Source organism: Rissa tridactyla, chromosome 1 (genome assembly GCF_028500815.1).
Source record: "Rissa tridactyla isolate bRisTri1 chromosome 1, bRisTri1.patW.cur.20221130, whole genome shotgun sequence".
NCBI classification, from domain to species: domain Eukaryota; kingdom Metazoa; phylum Chordata; class Aves; order Charadriiformes; family Laridae; genus Rissa; species Rissa tridactyla.
This window is the reverse complement of record NC_071466.1, coordinates 141,956,762-141,974,429: the sequence shown is the minus strand read 5'-3', so window position 1 is coordinate 141,974,429 and position 17,668 is coordinate 141,956,762. Positions and strand designations below refer to the sequence as shown.

Below are 17,668 nucleotides of genomic sequence, written 5' to 3'. Positions count from 1 at the left end.
AGCTTGAGAAAAATATGGGGGAACCTGAGCCGTAGTTTTGATAACGTAGATTCCACAAGTGAGTAATGTCTGATGCAGTTGTAGTTCCTTGGGGCCAGATCAAGAAAGGTGGTCAGGCACTTACATTTCTAGTTAGGTGCTTAAACTCCTCTCGAGTTCAGTGGGACTGTCATTCCTGCTTAAGTATCTAAATCCCACTGAGGACGAATCCTTTGACTGCAGCCTACTATGGCAATATAAAGCAAAAATACAAGACAACCCACATCAGGGAAGTCAGGAACACTTTGAGTTATTGATTGTAACCACTGTGTTCAAACTGTGGAAAGAAAGTGGAACCCCACTTATTTCTGTATGTAGTTTGGAAGAGAGCAACTCCTGACGTATCACTTTCTAATCTGCTTTATGTCGAAATGAAGCAAGTAATGAAAAGACGGGGAGCGGGGCAGAAACTGTCTATGCTCTGCAAACCTTTTGCTGTCTGGTAAGCCAAAGCAGCGGAATTGCTAGCTTGCTCTCTCAACACTTTGATTTCACAGGTTTTGCTTAGGCCTGCTGAGGTCACCTACCTGTTTCATAGTAATCGTACATATGTACTGGCACTGGTTTGATATCTGAGACAGCCAGGCTTTGCTCCACACTGAAGGAGAAGTTGATTTCCTTCTGGGAGACCTGGAAATGACAAGACAAGAAAATGCATCAGACTTTTTCTTTTCATATCTTCTCGTTAGGCTAAGGTTGAACAAATGCGTTTCTGAGTCAGACTGGGTGACAAAGTGCCATTCTGCAGTTCTCTCCAGATTGCAAACGTGATGTCAAATCAGATAATTATTTAAAAGCTGTTGCTAAATACGTTTTGTTGCTGAAATTATGTGCTCTTATTTTTCTTCCTCTTCATATTTCCATTGCCAATTACCTCAACCATTCCTGGGTTACTGCAGCTTTCAGCACATCAGCATTCATCCTGTCACTGAAAGTGGCTGTTAGTTTCTTTCCTTGCCTTTTCCCAGCTAAAATCACCTTCAGCACCCCTATGAATCTTCTCCCCACTTTTCTCTCTTTAATCACTTTGAACTCAAGATCTCCATCCTTCCCTATGGTTCTCTTCCTCATTCCACACTCTGGCAGCTAAATATCCCAAATTTTTCTCCTTACTCATATTCCTCAGTTTCTCAAGCTTTCTCTTGCATGTCTGGAACTGTGCCCCTGCTCTCTTCTCCCTTTGTCCTTGTTTTTGTCTTGCTGACCTCTTTATAGGAATATATAGCCCACGGACAGGGGCTATGGAGAACTTTCTGCATCACTGGTGCCCTGCTGGGTAGACTTTTCACATTCTCTATGAATTCAGAATACTGACTCCAATCTTCCTTGTTAGAACCTTGGAGACCAACTAATAAAAATTACTGTTTGAGAAGTACTTATCATGACCATTCCTTTATGCTTCCTCTCTCCTTCCCTTCTTGGTATTTCAAGATCCCTTGTCTTTTGATTTTCCTTTTACTCCTCTCTCATTCCCTTTATTAATGTTATTGACGTGGGAGGACTATTCTTTTCATACAGAAATCTCTCTAAAAGTGGGGGAAGGGTAATAATGACTCCCTGTAATACACTCTCAGATCAACTAATGAGAAGCATCCCTTAGAGGCTGAGGAATATTACGTAGACTGTGAACTTTTGCAATATGGAATGCAACTTAGTTATGTTTGTGAAATGCTATTTAATCTTACAACATTTTTCACCAAAAATAATAACAACTGTGTATCTCTTCACTGTAGATTACAATTATTGAGCATGTATATTTGATGTTTGACCGAGTGAAGTCCCTTTACATATTTAAGACATATATTGCTAATCTGCTATTAATGGGCTTTTTCTTTTATCTGGGAGGCTGTTTTAAACTTCCAATTTAATAAAACTAATCAGAAAACCCACAAACTTACCTTCTGAAGGTAGAAAAGGATGTGGTTGTTCTTGATGTCTACACGATCCACAACAGAATTCTGGTACTGAAGCTTTAAATAAGGCAAATGATAGCAATGTTAACATAGGAGACTTGCCAAGGAGACTTACAAAGAACTATTCGATAGTGAAACATTTTTAAAGTGGCTGCCATGCTCCACTTGTGCCAACCCGCCATCTCGTGGCCAAAATAAGAAATGCAAGTCGAGTATTTTCATAACATGAGGAGTGCAAACCAATCACAATGATAGTTTTACTAGTCAGCTTTGGTGCAGGTGACTTTTATCATTAACTTAAGAGTGCTCTCATTTCAATCAAATTTACAATTACACAATCACTCAAGCTGACTCACTTGCTAGTCCATTCTATATTTTAAAAAAGCAAAAGTTTTGAAAAAAATATAGAAAAGCATAAGAGCAAAATTGTTCTACTATAAAAATGCACAAATCCAAAAAATTTCAAGCGTTAAAAACCAGCTATTTTTTCTCAAGTACATATAAAGAGGAGTAGGATGCCAAACAGTGTAACATCTCAATGAAAAAGTCTTCCAAAGAAAAGTTATAAATTTCATGCAGTTCTAGCCAAAAAAGAAATTCAGGCCTGAATGCTGAATGATTATTAAAGCACCAAGCTATAAGCAGACTCTACAATGAATTGCTTTCTTCTTTTTATCTACTTGAAGACTACAGCTCACGGCTTGAAGCCAACGCATCTGTCTCAGAACCTCAATTGCACGATGCGCTAAGCCCCGGTCACCTGAACAGAGCCAGCGGAGCCCCCTGACACAGCTCCCCCCGGGGCTGCCACAGGGCAGTGACCAGCCCCATTTTCAGGGAGTGAGCCCCACCAGGTGAGTCAACAGCAGAGTATCCCTGGATCACCTTACGGGCTCAAGGGAAATGCTGCCTACAGGGGCACAGGGCTGAGTATGGGACGTTGGGACTCAAGAAAGAGTTATCACAGGACTTTTAGGGGAAGACCCAGAAGTAACAAAGGGAAGGATAAAGTCTGAGAAGGATAAAGTCTGATTGGGAGGAAAAAGGGTGGAAAAATGAGATAAAAAGGGCTGGTTGCACATAAACAGGTCAGTGGTCAGCACACTTGTTCGGCCATGCCCTGTACCTGGTCTGTCCCACCTTCTTATTAAATGCTGTGAGGGGCTCTGTATTTTGTGTGCACGTGTGGGTACGGAATACCAGCCACTGAAGAGGAGACCACAGATCACAGGAACTGTGTCTGGGGTGCTAGCATCTTGAGACACCGGACTTCAGGCTTGTTGTGTGTGGGTGTGTATGTCAGTGTGTCATCACTGGTAAACCTGGACTAGCTGGTGAGTGAGTTAAGCGGCTTGGCAACTAGCTACTGAAGCAGGCATAAGTCTGGGCCAAATATTGAAGATACCAGAGGATCTGAGGTGTCTATCGGAGGGACCAGGAGGTCCGAGCCTGTTACTGGAGAGATCATAAGGTCTTAGGGACAGATACTGGCTGTTGAGCTGGACCAGGTAGCAGAGACTCATCTGTGTGTGTTTGTTTGTGTGTGTGTTTGCTTGTGTGTGTGTCTGTGTCTGTGCGAGGCGACTGGGAGACCAGGGGATCCAAGCCCAACTGCTGCAGGGACTGCATGTCTAAGGCTGCCTCTTGGAGGTACCCACCAAGCGTATGTGTGGGTGCTGGGGAGCTCAGTTCCAGCCACCGGAGTGGGGCTGCGGCCTCAAGGGCACATATGTCCAGGTGCCAGTGACAGAGTAGAACAAGGATCCAGGGGCAACTACTGGGCAGACTGAGTGTCTGAAGTCAATGTCCTGGTTTCAGCTGGGAAAGAGTTAATTTTCTTTCTAGTGATTGCTGTGAAAGGAATGCCAATAATGCATATTCTTTCAGCTGTTGCTAAGCAATGTTTATGCTTTTCAAGGACTCTTTTCAGCTTCCCATAGAAGCTGAGAAGGAGCACAGACAGAACAATGGACTGGCCAATGGAATATTCCATACCATAGATGTCATGCTTAGTATATAAATGAGGGTTGGCTAGGGGGGAAGGAATCCACGATGGCTGCTCGGGACAGTGCCAATTCACTGGGTGGTGAGAGTGACTTGTGTCATTATTATTATTGTTATTTTCCTTTTCTGATATTGTTCTATTAAACTGTCTTTATCTCAACCCATGAGTTTTTTTCCTTTCTCCTCCTTTTCTCTCTCTTCTCCCTACCCTTCTTGGGGGAAGGAAGATGGGGTGAGCAAGTGGCTGTGTGGTCCTAGCTGCCAGCTGGGGTTAAACGATGACAGTCAGCTGTCAAAGGGATCCACGTTGTATATTTGCATGTATATACATGCCTGTGTGTACATATATATATGTTTATTCATCTTGTCCACAAATGAGCTTTCAGTCTCATCACCCTGAAGGGGGAACAGGACAAGCCATTTGTGCTGTCTGTGTTTGTGTAAGTGTTGTCTTTTCTGTCTCTGTTGATCTGTGTGGCCACTCATGTATATATGCATATATGTATACATCTGCACAGTGTGCATGTCTGCCTATTGGGAATACACACTTAGCCTTGCTGTTATTTGTACCTAGGGATATGAAGCTGCGGCGGTCTCACCTCTGTTGGGCTACTGTATTTGTCAACTCCTAACAGATTTGTCTTCAACAGATGAACAGGTATGGGTCTGAGACACAGAGTGTGTGACAGAAGGGTAGGCCCAGGGACTTTGCAGAACTCCCATGGGGCTCCAATTTGCTAATCAGAGACTATTCTTATCAACTTCCTATGCTTTCAGGGTTTACTATTCGCTTTGCTCCCATTCTTTACCTTTTTCAGGGAAGATCTTACAGGAACAAAACCCGAGAGCATCTTCACATCAATAATAGCCATGTTGGAGACTTTGCGGTTTCCTGTGTAACTAAAATGAGAAAAGTTCTGTTAGTCTGGTCTGCAAATTGAGAGGAGACCAGCGAATGTCATTTTCGGCTCCCAATGATTTTGTTTGTCTTCCTGCAGCTGCACAGTAGCAGTTAACTGCCTGCACTTAAATCCTTCCTTGGATGCTTTACCAAACCGTGAATGCAAGGCGGGTAGGTCAATAAGAGGAAGTTACCTGGCGGAGAGAACAAGGTCAAACTTCGGTGGGAAGTTGCTCGTGCAAGATACATTGGCCGGCCGTATGGAGAGAGAAAATCCTGCAACTTTCTTTGGCAAATGGACGTTATATCTCAGGGTGGTCTAAAAGAGATGGGAAGTGTGAGGTGGTCACAGACTTACAGGCTTTTGTGTCTTTGGCATGAGGTATGGAGGGGAATGAGGTATGGAGGACCCTGAGTTAGGAAACTCAGGTGGTGCTGAGTTTCCAGCTTGCTTACCTGCAGATAGACACAGCCGGTGCCATTCACTTCCACATTGTAATCGCCTGGAATAGTGGGTAAGGAAGCCTGCTGCAGTAAGAAGCGGTTCTTTTCATTCACCTGGAAAGTCTTACTGGGGGAGTCCATGAAGTTGACTTTGACTGTGTTAAGAATTTTTTTAGAGAAGGTGAGGTATCCATACTGGGCCAAAGCTTTGAGAGCAACAACAGTGTCCTGAAAAGAACAACATGATCCCTAATTAGATAGATACCCAGCTGTAAGATGGTGCATAAGATTAGCACAGCTCCTATTTCCCTGATGCTTTTTATCAGTGCTCATGAACGGAGGGGCACTTTGCAAAGAGCTAAGGAGACAAGATAGAAGTTCTGGGGCAATAGATACAAATTATCCCAGAAAAAATGGGATAATGCTGTGTCAACACTGATTGCTGTCTATTGCTAACTTGAAACTCAGGTAAATTCTCATCTCCTAAAACTAAAATATGGATGAAGCTGCCTATGAAGAGCATGATGTGACCTGACAAGGAAACTTATGTGAGCACCATTTATCAAATATTATTCAAACAAATATGCAGTCAGGAAGAGATGTCCTACTACCAAGATCCAGCTTGCAGGCTGGACTGCTGCCACAAGCTTTCTTTTTACCACACCCAGTTGTTACCTGGCTGGAGGAGAAACCACCATATGGGTTCTGTTGTCTGACAAGCCAGCGCACAATGCGAAAAATGTAAGATGAGTCTTCTCGAGTGAGTTTGGCTTTGTTGAGCAAAGCCAGGAGCACATAGCTCGTCATTTCAATCTCAGTAGAAGGGGCACGGGAATAGAAGGAAGGGAAATGTTCTGCTCGTGGCTTATTTTCTCTCTGCCAATGAACTGAACCACCTGAAAACAGAAAAGTGGGGTGTAAAAAGCATGGAAAAATTACTTGTTGGTTATTCACTACAGCACCATGTGGGAGACAGGCATACGTTTCCCTCTCTGCCTTTACTCAAAAGTTTTTCAGCCACCAGTGTCCTGAACTAGATAGGTTTCAGTTCCAGGATGGAAAACAGGAAGAGATGGAAAGGGAATTAATTAAAGGGGGCTTTATAAGTCAAAGAGGGATTAAAGTGAAGTCAGTGCAGCAGAAGGAGGCTAAGGGCAGCATCCATGACTTAATCAAGGAAACTGTGTTTGTTCAGTGTGTAGAAGAGGAGGCTAATGGGGAAACTAGGTACACTTTTCCACTACCTTGGACTGAGACTTCCAAGGGTCACTCCCCACCTACATTATTTCATAATTCTAAGAAAATCAGCCCACACCTCAATCTTTTGTGAAGCCAAAAGAGACAGAGAAGTTCTTAGAGGTAAATTCAGTAGCATAGCAGGCATGAAACCTGTACATCAGAATAGCTTACATCATAACACAGGTCATTCCGTCAGCTGTACTGCCTGTATCATGGCCATAACACACTTACCATCTCTGGTGGCTGTCTTGTCCAGCTTCTCAAGGAAGAACTGGCATCTTTCCTCTTTGCCAGCTAAGCCATAAACATAGGCAAAGAGGGCCTGGTTATACAGATTGTGGACCCCATTATCAAATGCATTCTCCAAACAGTTCATGCCACTCTGAACGACAGGATGCTAGTAATGCAAAATACAGTAGGGTTGTCAGGTACTTGAATTTGTGTCTCAGCTTCTCTTTAAATATTTCCATCACTGCTTAAGCTGCCATCACTGACCCTTCATGCTAAAAATATACATGATCCATGGCACGTTTAAGGGCGTACAGAGTGTATCCTGTAAAAAATGCCCTTCCAGTGGTGCTGCCTTCTTTCTGTGTTTATTTAGGGGCAACATGGCTGGACTAACAGAGCACTGGTTCTTTTCCTGATTTGCAAGGTGACCTTATGCAGGTAAATCCTTTGTTCCTTGGTTGCTTTAGCTCCAAAAAATCATTTTTGCAGAACTATTTAAATTGTATTGAGACCTCATGATGAAGGAGACTCTCCCAGATAGATGTTATTGCTCATTTGCTACCTAAAGCTATCAAGTTAACTATTCATCTCTTTTGGCCTTACAGACCGTCTCTGTGAGCTCTACTTCATCTCAGACATCACCAGCACACTACTAATCCTGTCCTGTCTATGCAGCTTCACTTACAGATGTGGCACAACATTTTGGAGCTTCTTATGAAGATATTGGGAACTAATTCATGTTGCTGAAGAACTATTTGATTCTACACAATGTTTCTATCCTGCCAGTCTTGGGTACTTAAATGATGCCCCATACCACAGTATTTGAGGGACCTGTAAAACTCAGCATGCCTAGAACATATTTGTCAGATTGGGAACAATTCTCATCTTCCCCATTTTAGAAAGAACAAAAGTCAGCTAAAAACAGGGGCTCAAGGATATGCAGGAAGTAAATTACAGAGAACAAAACTCAGCTCTCATTCCTGTGCCTAGTATTCCAACCAGCAGGTCATTGTTTCCTTCCATTATTGACAATGACAAAGGGAAACAGAAACACAGCTTGGGTCTAAATGCACAGAGTTTGAAGGACTGAAGATTTGTGTAGCTTGGACTTTGGAATGGGCAAATTCAGAGAAGATTCCAAACTGGGCTCTGGATGGAGTAGGCAAATTCTGTCTGGATTTTGCACCTACATAGACAATGATTTTTTAACACAACTGGATTCCTCAGGGATTTTAAAAATTAATCCATAGGAACTAAACACATAATTGATTTCTAACACTCATCAAATACTTATGCCAACTTCAGGGTTCTGGAAACAGATTTCCTCAGCTGACCCTACTGTCCTACTATCAGTATTTACCACATTGTTAAAGAATATGGATGTGAGGACTATGACTTGTGTACCGTTTGACAAATCGCTGACCAGACTAATAGAGCATAACAGCACCAAATACCTACCTCAGCAGAGTGTCCAGCCTCCAGCAACGCTGCCACAACGTAGGCTGTGAGTGAGTATTCACTTTCTTCTCCACCCTGAAGAAAAAACAAGCAAAGAACAGGTCAGTACAAATGTCCTAGAAAGAAACAAAATATGAATTAATTCATAGTTCAGATAACAGTTAGATTAGAGATCAGAAGTAATTTCTGTCTTGCAGTGTGCACAGGAACAAGAAAGATCAAGTTCACTCAGGATAAAACCAAAATTATTTGATGCCTTTTCTTGGCTTTTGCACATGTGCAATAAAGCACATTATAGCCTGTGGCTGAACACACAATGCAGTGGTGGAAAAGAACGCCTGATACTTCTGACTCAGAAAGTTCGACTTGTTTCTACCTCGTCATCAATACCAGCCATAAGAATCATGCCCTGCTCGTATGTGAAACACGCGAGAGAACAGTACTAGGTAAAGAGTGTGGTGATAAGCTTGTGTCTGGAAGAAATGATCCAAATTAATCCCTATGGCTGGACTGGAAGTTTGGAACTAGTCTTGTCTCAGTTACCTTCAAAGCATTGTTGAAATGTGACCCAACATTTTCAAAACAGCCATCTGACTTCTGCTTGCTTGCCAGCCAGATCAAAGTTTGAGTCTGGACATTGTCGTCAATGTAAATGTAGCGTCTGGCTTGTGCAAACGACTTGTACACAAAGGCAGTGAGCCTGCAGGTGAACCAGAAAGCAAGTAAGGTGTGAACAAGACCAGGAAGGTTTACCAGCAACTGAATATGCATAGAAAATGACATAAAATTTACTCCCCAATATCTGAGCTAAAAGAAACGAGTGTTTTGTAAGTTTTAAATAAATAAGATAGTCAAAATCCTCATATTAAAAACTGACATGAAATTTCTGCATTACTGTGCAGGAACCATTCTTTCAGAGCAAGGGTAAAGTATAGACACAGCTTGATGACTGATAATAGTAATTTCTAATCTTAATTAATAGAATTACGAAATAAACTAGGTGGGAAGGGACCTCCGGAAGTCTCCAGTCCAACCACCTGCTTAAACTAGGGCCAAGTTCAGAGCTCTGTCAGTGATAGAGATATCCACGTCCTCTCTGGGCATTTGTCTCAGTGCAGCAGCCTTTTCCTGGGGAAAGTTTTTTTCCTTCTAGCCAGTTGGAGTTTTCCCTGTTGCAACTTGAGTAAGGACAAACTTGTCCTTACTCTGTGCACCCCTGACAAGAGTCTAACTCTTGTCTTTTCTACAGTCCCTATCTAGGTAGCAGAAAGCTTTACCTAGGTTCCTCAGTAGCCTCCTCTTCTACAGGCTGAACAGTTCCTTCAGCCTCCCCTTGAACACTACATGCTCCAGCCCCCAACCATCTTACCATCCTTTTGTTGCACTGTCTCCAGTTTCTTAATCTCTCCTTTACTAGGGGAACAAAATTAATTGAGCTATGTCCATCGAGTCTATTAAAAATAAGAATCACTTAATAATTTGGTCATTTTTCAAAGCCTAAAGATCCTGTGCTAGGGAAATAGAAAGTGTCATAACTTACCATACACTCCCTTCCCTATCTCGTGTCCCAAAGGAGCTGTAGCATCCATCTCGGTGTTTGTATGATAGCTGTTTTTGGTACCCTGAAAACACAATAAATCGTAGAATCATAGAATCTTCATGGTTGGGAAGGACCTTTGAGATCATTGAGTCCAACCAAACCACCTACAATCTCTGCCACTAGAGCATGCCCTGAAGTGCCAAATCTAGAAGTTTCTTAAACACCTCTAGGGATGGTGACTCAACCACCTCCCTGGGCAGGCTGTTCCAGTGCCTGACCACTCTTTCAGTAACGTAATTCTTCCTAATGTCTAACCTAAACCTCCCCTGCCGCAACTTCAGACCATTTCCTCTGGTCCTGTCAATATTCACCTGGGAGAAGAGGCCAACCCCCACCTCTCTGCAACCTCCTTTCAGGTAGTTGTAGAGGGCAATGAGGTCTCCCCTCAGCCTCCTCTTCTCCAAGCTAAACATGCCCAGCTCCCTCAGCCTTTCCTCATATGACCTGGTCTCCAGACCCCTCCCCAGCCTGGTAGCTCTCCTCTGGACCCACTCCAGCACTTCAATGTCCCTCTTGTACAGAGGGGCCCAGAACTGAACACAGTACTCGAGGTGAGGCCTCACCAGTGCCGAGTATGGAGGCACGATCCCTTCCCTACTCCTGCTGGCCATGTTATTCCTGATACAAGCCAAAAAGCTGTTGGCCTTCTTGGCCACCTGGGCACACTGCTGGCTCATGTTAAGCTGGCCGTCCACCAGCACCCCCAGGTCCTTTTCTGCCGGGGAGCTTTCCAGCCACTCTTCCCCAAGCCTGTAGCGTTGCTTGGGGTTGTTGTGACCAAAATGCAGGACCCGGCACTTGGCCTTATTAAACCTCATACAGTTGGCCTTGTCCCATGGATCCAGCCTGTCCAGGTCCCTCTGTAGAGCCTTCCTACGCTCAAGCAGATCAACACTCCCACCTGGTTTGGTGTCATCTGCAAACTTACCGAGGGTGCACTCAATCCCCTCATCCAGATCATTGATAAAGATATTAAACAAAACCGGCCCCGAAACTGAGCCCTGAGGGACACCACGGGTGACCGGCCGCCAAGAGGATTTCACCCCATTAATCACAACTCTCTGGGCACGGCCATCCAGCCAGTTTTTTACCCAGCGAAGAGTACACTTGTCTATGCCATGATTTGTCAGCTTCTCCAGGAGAATGCTGTGGGGGACAGTGTCAAAGACTTTACCAAAGTCCAGACAAACAACATCCACAGCCTTCCCCGCACCCAGAAGGTGGGTCACATGGTCACAGAAAGAGATCAGGTTGGTTAAGCAGGACCTCCCTTTCCCAAACCCATGCTGGCTGGCCCCGATCCCTTGGCTGCCCTGCACTTGCCGTGAGAGCTCACTCAAGATGATCCTCTCTATGATCTTTCCTGGTACCGAGGTCAGGCTGACAGGCCTGTAGTTTCCCGGATCCTCCTTCCAACCCTTCTTGTAGATGGGCGTCACATTAGCCACCCTCCAGTCATCATACCATAATGACGGTATATTTTCTAATCACAGAAAAGGACTAGTTCTGCTGTTTATTCAACTGAAGCAGTAAGACTTTTGAATTTAATATTAAGTAATGTATGTCTAGTAAATAATGTCAGGCACAATGAATTCTATCTGCTTTTGCTCCTGAAAGTACAACATGCTTCTTCGGGGTGCTGTCATTGCCTGCTCCTATGCAATAAACAGGGTGCTAGTATTCAGAGATCAGTGTTCACCATGTAGAGCTTTAAAGTTAAAGAGCACACAATCACAATATTAAATGGAAGAATCTGAAAGCTTCTCACCTGCAGATAAATATCCAGTACCCTTGAGTCTAATCTCTTCAGTCAGCTGCCCAGTTTTATTCAGATAATCCAGGGCATAAATGTTGGGTGTGAACAAGGCCATGTTCTGTTCACCGCAGCCATAAGGCATGTGGAGGAGGTTCTCCATGTTCCTCAGGGCTGTACCCAAAATGTCTCCTGAAGAATGAAAGATATAAGAAGTCAGTTACAAGAAAGGCTGAAATTCCCACATTTTTTATTTTGATGCTGGACACCTGGGAGAAACCGAGAATTTGAGAAAAAAACCTGAGTACCGATACTGGCTGGCATGGGTTCTGAGAAACATCTATGAACCCTTAGAAGGGTTATACTTCCCTGCCCTTTACAACCTGCTTCCTGTATTGTGTGTACATGTGAGAACAATGTGTGGGGTATGATGATGATGGGCTAATAGAGGCTGTGTTGCACAGCATCAGCACAGCTAACATTGACCTAGGCATGCAAAACAACTGTGTTTAGAAAGCAATCTGAGTTCAGAACCTCAAAAATTTTTCACTGGAGAGAACTGTCAGTCTTAATAATGACTTTAACATTAGCAGAGTTGATCAGGACCTAAAAGTCTTATTCTATGGGAATTTATTGCCTAACAAATGTTTTTCATTACGTGAAAGCATAAATCTGAAATTATGCAGTCACCAAAGTTCTGAAGTCTTCTTTCCAAGAAATCAAAATATTTTTTTTCAGAGAAGTCTGCCTTATCTTACTTTTCAGATGAATTAACTGTTTTACTGTACAGAACAGGATATGCTAATGCAGTATAATCTGAAATGCAATATAAGTTAAATATTTTGACTATTTTGTCCCCTTTTGATATGAGAGAATTCTGAGCAACTTTTGTCTTTAACTGCCATTTTGCAAAGTAGGAAACGTTTCCTCTAAAATCAAGATTAAGTATTTTCTCAACTTTACACTACTTTTGCACATGTATACATGATGACACTTGGTGCAGCAAAAGAGAAATGCCCTTTACTTTTGGTTTTAGTCTAAGTACTCAACTTACCAACGACAGAAAAATAAGCTCTGGCTGATCCCTCCACTAGGTTTCTTGGCAGGCTGAGAGACACTGGTTCAGAAACTGTCATGCCTGACGAGAAAATGTAGCAACAAAAATTGTTAAAATCGTCTTTTTTTCCAGAAGTCTTCACTTTGTCAGCATTACTACAGTGACTGTTACAATCTGCAGTCTTGGTAAAGAAAATGCTGCAGAGACTTTCCCAATAAGCCAAAGGTATCTCTGAAAATCCTGAATTGTAGCACCTTGACCCTGAGACCCTCTTTCCTCCCCTGGAAAGGTCTGTGGTTTTGTAGGAGAAAAACCTACAAGAGAGTGGAGCAGTTCCACTGACTGCCTGGAAAGAGGGAATGAACTTGCCTTACCTTTTGTACAGATGAGGGAGCTCTGAGTCAATTCCTTTTCAATACCTTCAGGCTGTTTGATTGCAGGGAAACGGCCAGAATGAGGAAGAAAAGCGTAGAACATCACCATGAAACCGTGACAATTTAATAGTGTAAAACAGTATGTGGATGTGGCTTTGTGTGCAGTGCACCCCTTGTACCCAGTCCTACCCTATCTCTGCTAGAGTATCTCTTGGTCTATGTCTCCTTCTCTCTCCTTCACCAAAAACCCTGTCCAGAGTGCCTTCCTTCTTAGAAAGCAATTATAAAATAGACACTTCCAGCCTCTGAGAGGGACTCTATCCAACTAATCCTATGTGGCTGCTGCTTTATGGTGCTCAACATAAATCCTTTTCCTTTTATATCTGCCCTCCGCCCCTTCCACAGTATCAGAGTCACAGACTAAAGGCACTTACAGGTAAGGTATGGAATCTCCTCCCTTCTGGCTGCATCTCTACTGACATCTGTGGGGTGTCAGGGCATGTATGCTTGCGGTCCCAGGAAGGAGACAGTGGCAGGAAGAGAGTGGATGCCACTGATCATTGTGATTTACACTCTCATTTTCATGTGGAGCAGCCTACTGTACACAGCTCCATCTGTGTCAGCTGCCTTGCCTCCTCACGTGATGTAGCTGCTCCTAACCCCCAGCTATAGGAATTGCAACTTCCACAAAGCAGATTTCCTACTGTACCTCAACAAGTAGGGTTTGAATCAGGGTGTCCCTGTGAATTGTCTCCTCTTCTGGGGATGTGCTGTTTCTAGTGCCTCTGGTATTCAGTTTGGCCTCAGCAGTAATCGTGAATTTCACCTCACCTAGAAAGTCATCCACCAGCCCAAGAAAAAAAAAATATCTTCAACGTCTACAGTTAGCCCTGTTTTTCACTGCCTCTTCTAGGTTGATGGAGTGCTGAGAAATGTATTCTCTCTGAAGGCGGCTCAGTAAAAAAAAATGTCATGAAGGGTCCACGTCTGTCCACTAGTGGCAAGGAGCGACTGCCTGTAGCTCTAGCATGAGGAACGAAATAGGAGTGATCCTGGCCAAAAAACTGACAGTACTTTCTACCAGTTTCCGCCTCTTCTTAGTCTTGTGCAGAGTTTTCTCTGGCCTAGGGCAGTGTTGCAATAGTTATAGCTCTGCTGCCTCTTTCCTTCAGATGGAATTTGTTAACTGAGGGACAACACTGAAAAGCAGCCTTGGTTGCAGCACTGAGGAGCAACCCTGAAGTGAGCAGCTTTGCAGGCTTGCTCTCTTCACCCTTGCAATCGTTGCAAACTGGAAATCCAAGGGAGCTTTTTACTTGGAACAAAATGCATTATTATCAGAGTTACCAGGGAGAGAGGGAGAGGCAGTAAGTTGCCTTTTTTTTTTTTTTTCATCTCTGCAGTATTATTTCACTGCATATCCAGTTTTCACCTCACTATTATTTTGCATCTTTCTCAGTGAGTTTGAAGGATGTCTGTCATACTGACTATAGGGTTTTAGAAAAAAACTTTTTTAAAAAAAGATCCATCTGTGGTTCATTTTGAGAACAATCTTTACTAATTAAAAGTATTTTGTACTTCAACTTTTGGAGCACTTTCACTTTCAAGCTGTTGTAACTGCTTTTTTTTAAAAAGACAATGTTGACTTGAAGGCAGTGTGAATTAACACAGGTGTAAAATTGGGGAGGAGCAATGCCGTCTTTGCCTGTTGAGAAGTCAGTACAAAATTATTAGCAAATTTTATTCTTATTGAATGCAGTTGGTTAGGTGCAAAACTGACAGCTGATCACAGGCGTGAGAAATCCTGCCAGTATTTCACACATAATGTGGCAAGTGAAGAGTTCTTCCTGAAATGGACAGGAAATGGACTACCAAAAATCGTAAGAGAGAAAACACCAGAACAATTCACTGCTCATTCAGTGAACCTAAGGAAACTTTAGCAGAGGTCAAATACTAAATTTGTGGAGCAATTAATGAAGCTGTCCAGAAATGCATGCCTGTGGATTTTTGATGCTGCATTAAAGGGTGGGAGTGACAGAGGTAAAAAGATCAAACAGGGACATATCAAGGTCATGAAAAGACAAACTTACCCAGTTTGCAGGGGCTAACCGCCCAAATATAGGTTTTTCTTTCATTGGCACACACCCTTGCTGTGTCGCCGCCTGATGAAAGGATTTCTGCCTTGTAGTCACTCGATTTTGCCAGTACGGCACTGATCTGAGATAAAGAAAGAAGGAGCAAGATTACAAATGAATCAGGCCCCTAAAGTTACGCTGCAGAACAAGGGAGACTTCCTGGGGAAGCTATTTGTCATCTGAGTCTGTGGGATGGTACCAGGACAGAAGGATGGGGCATTTCTCTGAGGAAGTGGCAAACTTGTCTCTTTTTGGCCCACTGTTAGTGTCTTTTTTTGACAGAAGTATACCAAGGCGTCTGCGCTCATTAGTCAAGTCTACTTATGAGTTACTGCTACATACAACATGCTCAGTATGTATTGTGTTTTGCACAACACAGTACCCATATCATTTGCTGAGGTTCTTCCTTAGGAAGCAAAAAGAAGAACTAAATTATGTAGGGATAAGGATCTCCTGTGGACCAGCCACAGTGACCATCGGTCACATTTTCCTAATGTTGTGACACAGGCACAAACTGTGTCAGGCTAAAGCATAAGTTAAACACTTATTTCTACATTTCTGATGCATTGTGCAGGAGAATGCTGGGATCTGTGGGAAATAGACAAACGATATAGGAAGTAAAAGGGAACTTAATATACCTGGATGCATTCATTGAGGTAGTTGAAGACATTGGCTATTAAATTAAATTTTTCCCCTCGAATGACAGAGTATGGCAAGGTGGGATCCACAAAGAATGGTTGGAACGCTGTCAGTGAAACAGGTGAGGAGATGCCAAACCCAGCATCATCCTGCACACAGAAAGCGCTGGCTTTCCATTCTGTGATGGTGTCAGGAATGGTGTAAAAGATGTTCACCTCTCCCCTGGAACTGAGGAAAATAAGAAAAACAGAATGAGAAGTTATCTTTGGCATTTTCAAGCAGAATTACAGAATATGCTCCCTGCTTGAGTTAGTACTTCTGTTTTAATCTCATTTTCTGCAAGATACCTCTCCAAATTTAAAAAAAAATAAATATTATAAAGCTGGAAGTAAAGATGAAGGTGCTGGTGAACTACATATTAAAAAACACTTGAAAGAATAATCAGCTTTTTAAATTTAGAAATACCATTTGTTTAAATACCATAATGCCCAAACACACAGTTTAGAACCAATAAATTTGGATTAATGTTCTAGAACACCCCTAGGTGCATAGTTAAGATGGAGATATTCTCATTGCAGATGCTTTGATAGCCTGGAAAGAAAAACAAAATTACTTGAGTTTTCTGCTGCTGAATTAAAAATTTGATGAAAAATAACAAGTTCTGTTCCTACTCTCTCTTAAACAAATGCTTTTCTTTTACTCTTAGCCCTTATTCTTTCTCCCCATCAGAAGGATGGGGGGCAGAGCACAGACCAGCTGTCTTTCACAGTTCAAGTAGGTTTAACAATGTGGGAGCTCAGTGGTCACTGAGAAAGATGGGAAAAGGAGACTTGCATCTACAAAGCATAGGTATGCTCCTTGGCTTCCTCCCAGAATTCATTGCAGCAACACATATCAACTCAAAAATCCACATGAGGGGTAAGAAGTGAAAATACTCACTCAGTATGAACGAGATCCCAAATCCAGGTCTCAGGGAAGAATTTCCGAACAGTGTTAATAGGTCCCCCACCAGTAATCCTCGACTCATCTAGAAGATTGTGTATGGGTAAAGTACAATATTAGAGAGGTCAGGCCAGAAGAATCTGAACTGCTGTCAGGCATGCTCAACACCATAAATGAACACTAAGTATTCTGTTTGAGCATTTTTCCATTATTTTTCCCCTAAAAAAGGAAAATTCTAACAGACATAGTGTATGGCAAGAAATAATTTCCCATGGGAAAATACTAGAAAATTTAGCTATTTCACAAGACACTTCATTTCATATTGAAAAGTATCATCATCCAGTTAGAAAGGCATGTTCCCTGTCCTCTGTCACTCGCTCTCTTTGATTTGCAAACGGGCAACAGTAGCCAGTGTTGTCACCAAAGCCTGCAATGCTTTACAGACCTCCCTGGGAACACAATTGTTTTCACCCTGTTCAGTAGTTAAAACTGTAGCTAAATATCCAGTCCATTGGAAGACTACTTTTGTTCATATAGTCAAACTACAGGCTTGATATTAGGAACCAAGGTCCTCTTTCCAGTTTTGCCATGCATTCTTTTGTGATGTCCAACAACTCATTTAGCATGGAGGTACCTCAGATTTCCTAACCGTATCATGGAAATAACAATACTTTCTTGTTTTGCTGGACTTAGAATCACAGAATCATTGAAAAAATCTAGGTTGGGAGGAACCTCTGGAGTTCTCTAGTCCAATCTCCTTGAGTAGGACTAACTTCAAAGTCAGATCATGTTCCTTATGGGTCTTGTCCAGCTCAGTTTTGAAAACCTGCATCGATGGAGATTCCGAAATCTCCTAGAAAATCTCTCCTAGTATAGCACAAGTCTCATGGGAAAGAACTTTTTCCTAGTGTTGAATTGAAATTTCCCTTGTAGCAACCT

At 42.7% G+C, this 17,668-nt stretch overlaps 1 protein-coding gene across 1 annotated transcript in view; it reads right to left on the bottom strand.

Annotated features, from left to right (window-relative positions):
* The window catches only part of LOC128911965 (ovostatin-like), a 34,267-nt gene that overhangs the window by 987 nt on the left and 15,612 nt on the right, over positions 1-17,668 (bottom strand). Inside the window, exons 18-34 of the mRNA XM_054207614.1 lie at positions 16,727-16,814; positions 15,787-16,015; positions 15,104-15,230; positions 13,723-13,844; positions 13,014-13,065; positions 12,637-12,720; positions 11,598-11,774; positions 9,770-9,851; positions 8,773-8,929; positions 8,230-8,304; positions 6,772-6,937; positions 5,977-6,197; positions 5,314-5,529; positions 5,052-5,176; positions 4,766-4,856; positions 1,938-2,009; positions 567-669 (exon numbers count right to left, since the gene is read on the bottom strand). Of these exons, the coding sequence (XP_054063589.1) occupies positions 567-669; positions 1,938-2,009; positions 4,766-4,856; positions 5,052-5,176; positions 5,314-5,529; positions 5,977-6,197; positions 6,772-6,937; positions 8,230-8,304; positions 8,773-8,929; positions 9,770-9,851; positions 11,598-11,774; positions 12,637-12,720; positions 13,014-13,065; positions 13,723-13,844; positions 15,104-15,230; positions 15,787-16,015; positions 16,727-16,814 (2,187 nt within the window). The remainder of the gene's footprint in view (positions 1-566; positions 670-1,937; positions 2,010-4,765; positions 4,857-5,051; positions 5,177-5,313; positions 5,530-5,976; positions 6,198-6,771; positions 6,938-8,229; positions 8,305-8,772; positions 8,930-9,769; positions 9,852-11,597; positions 11,775-12,636; positions 12,721-13,013; positions 13,066-13,722; positions 13,845-15,103; positions 15,231-15,786; positions 16,016-16,726; positions 16,815-17,668) is intronic.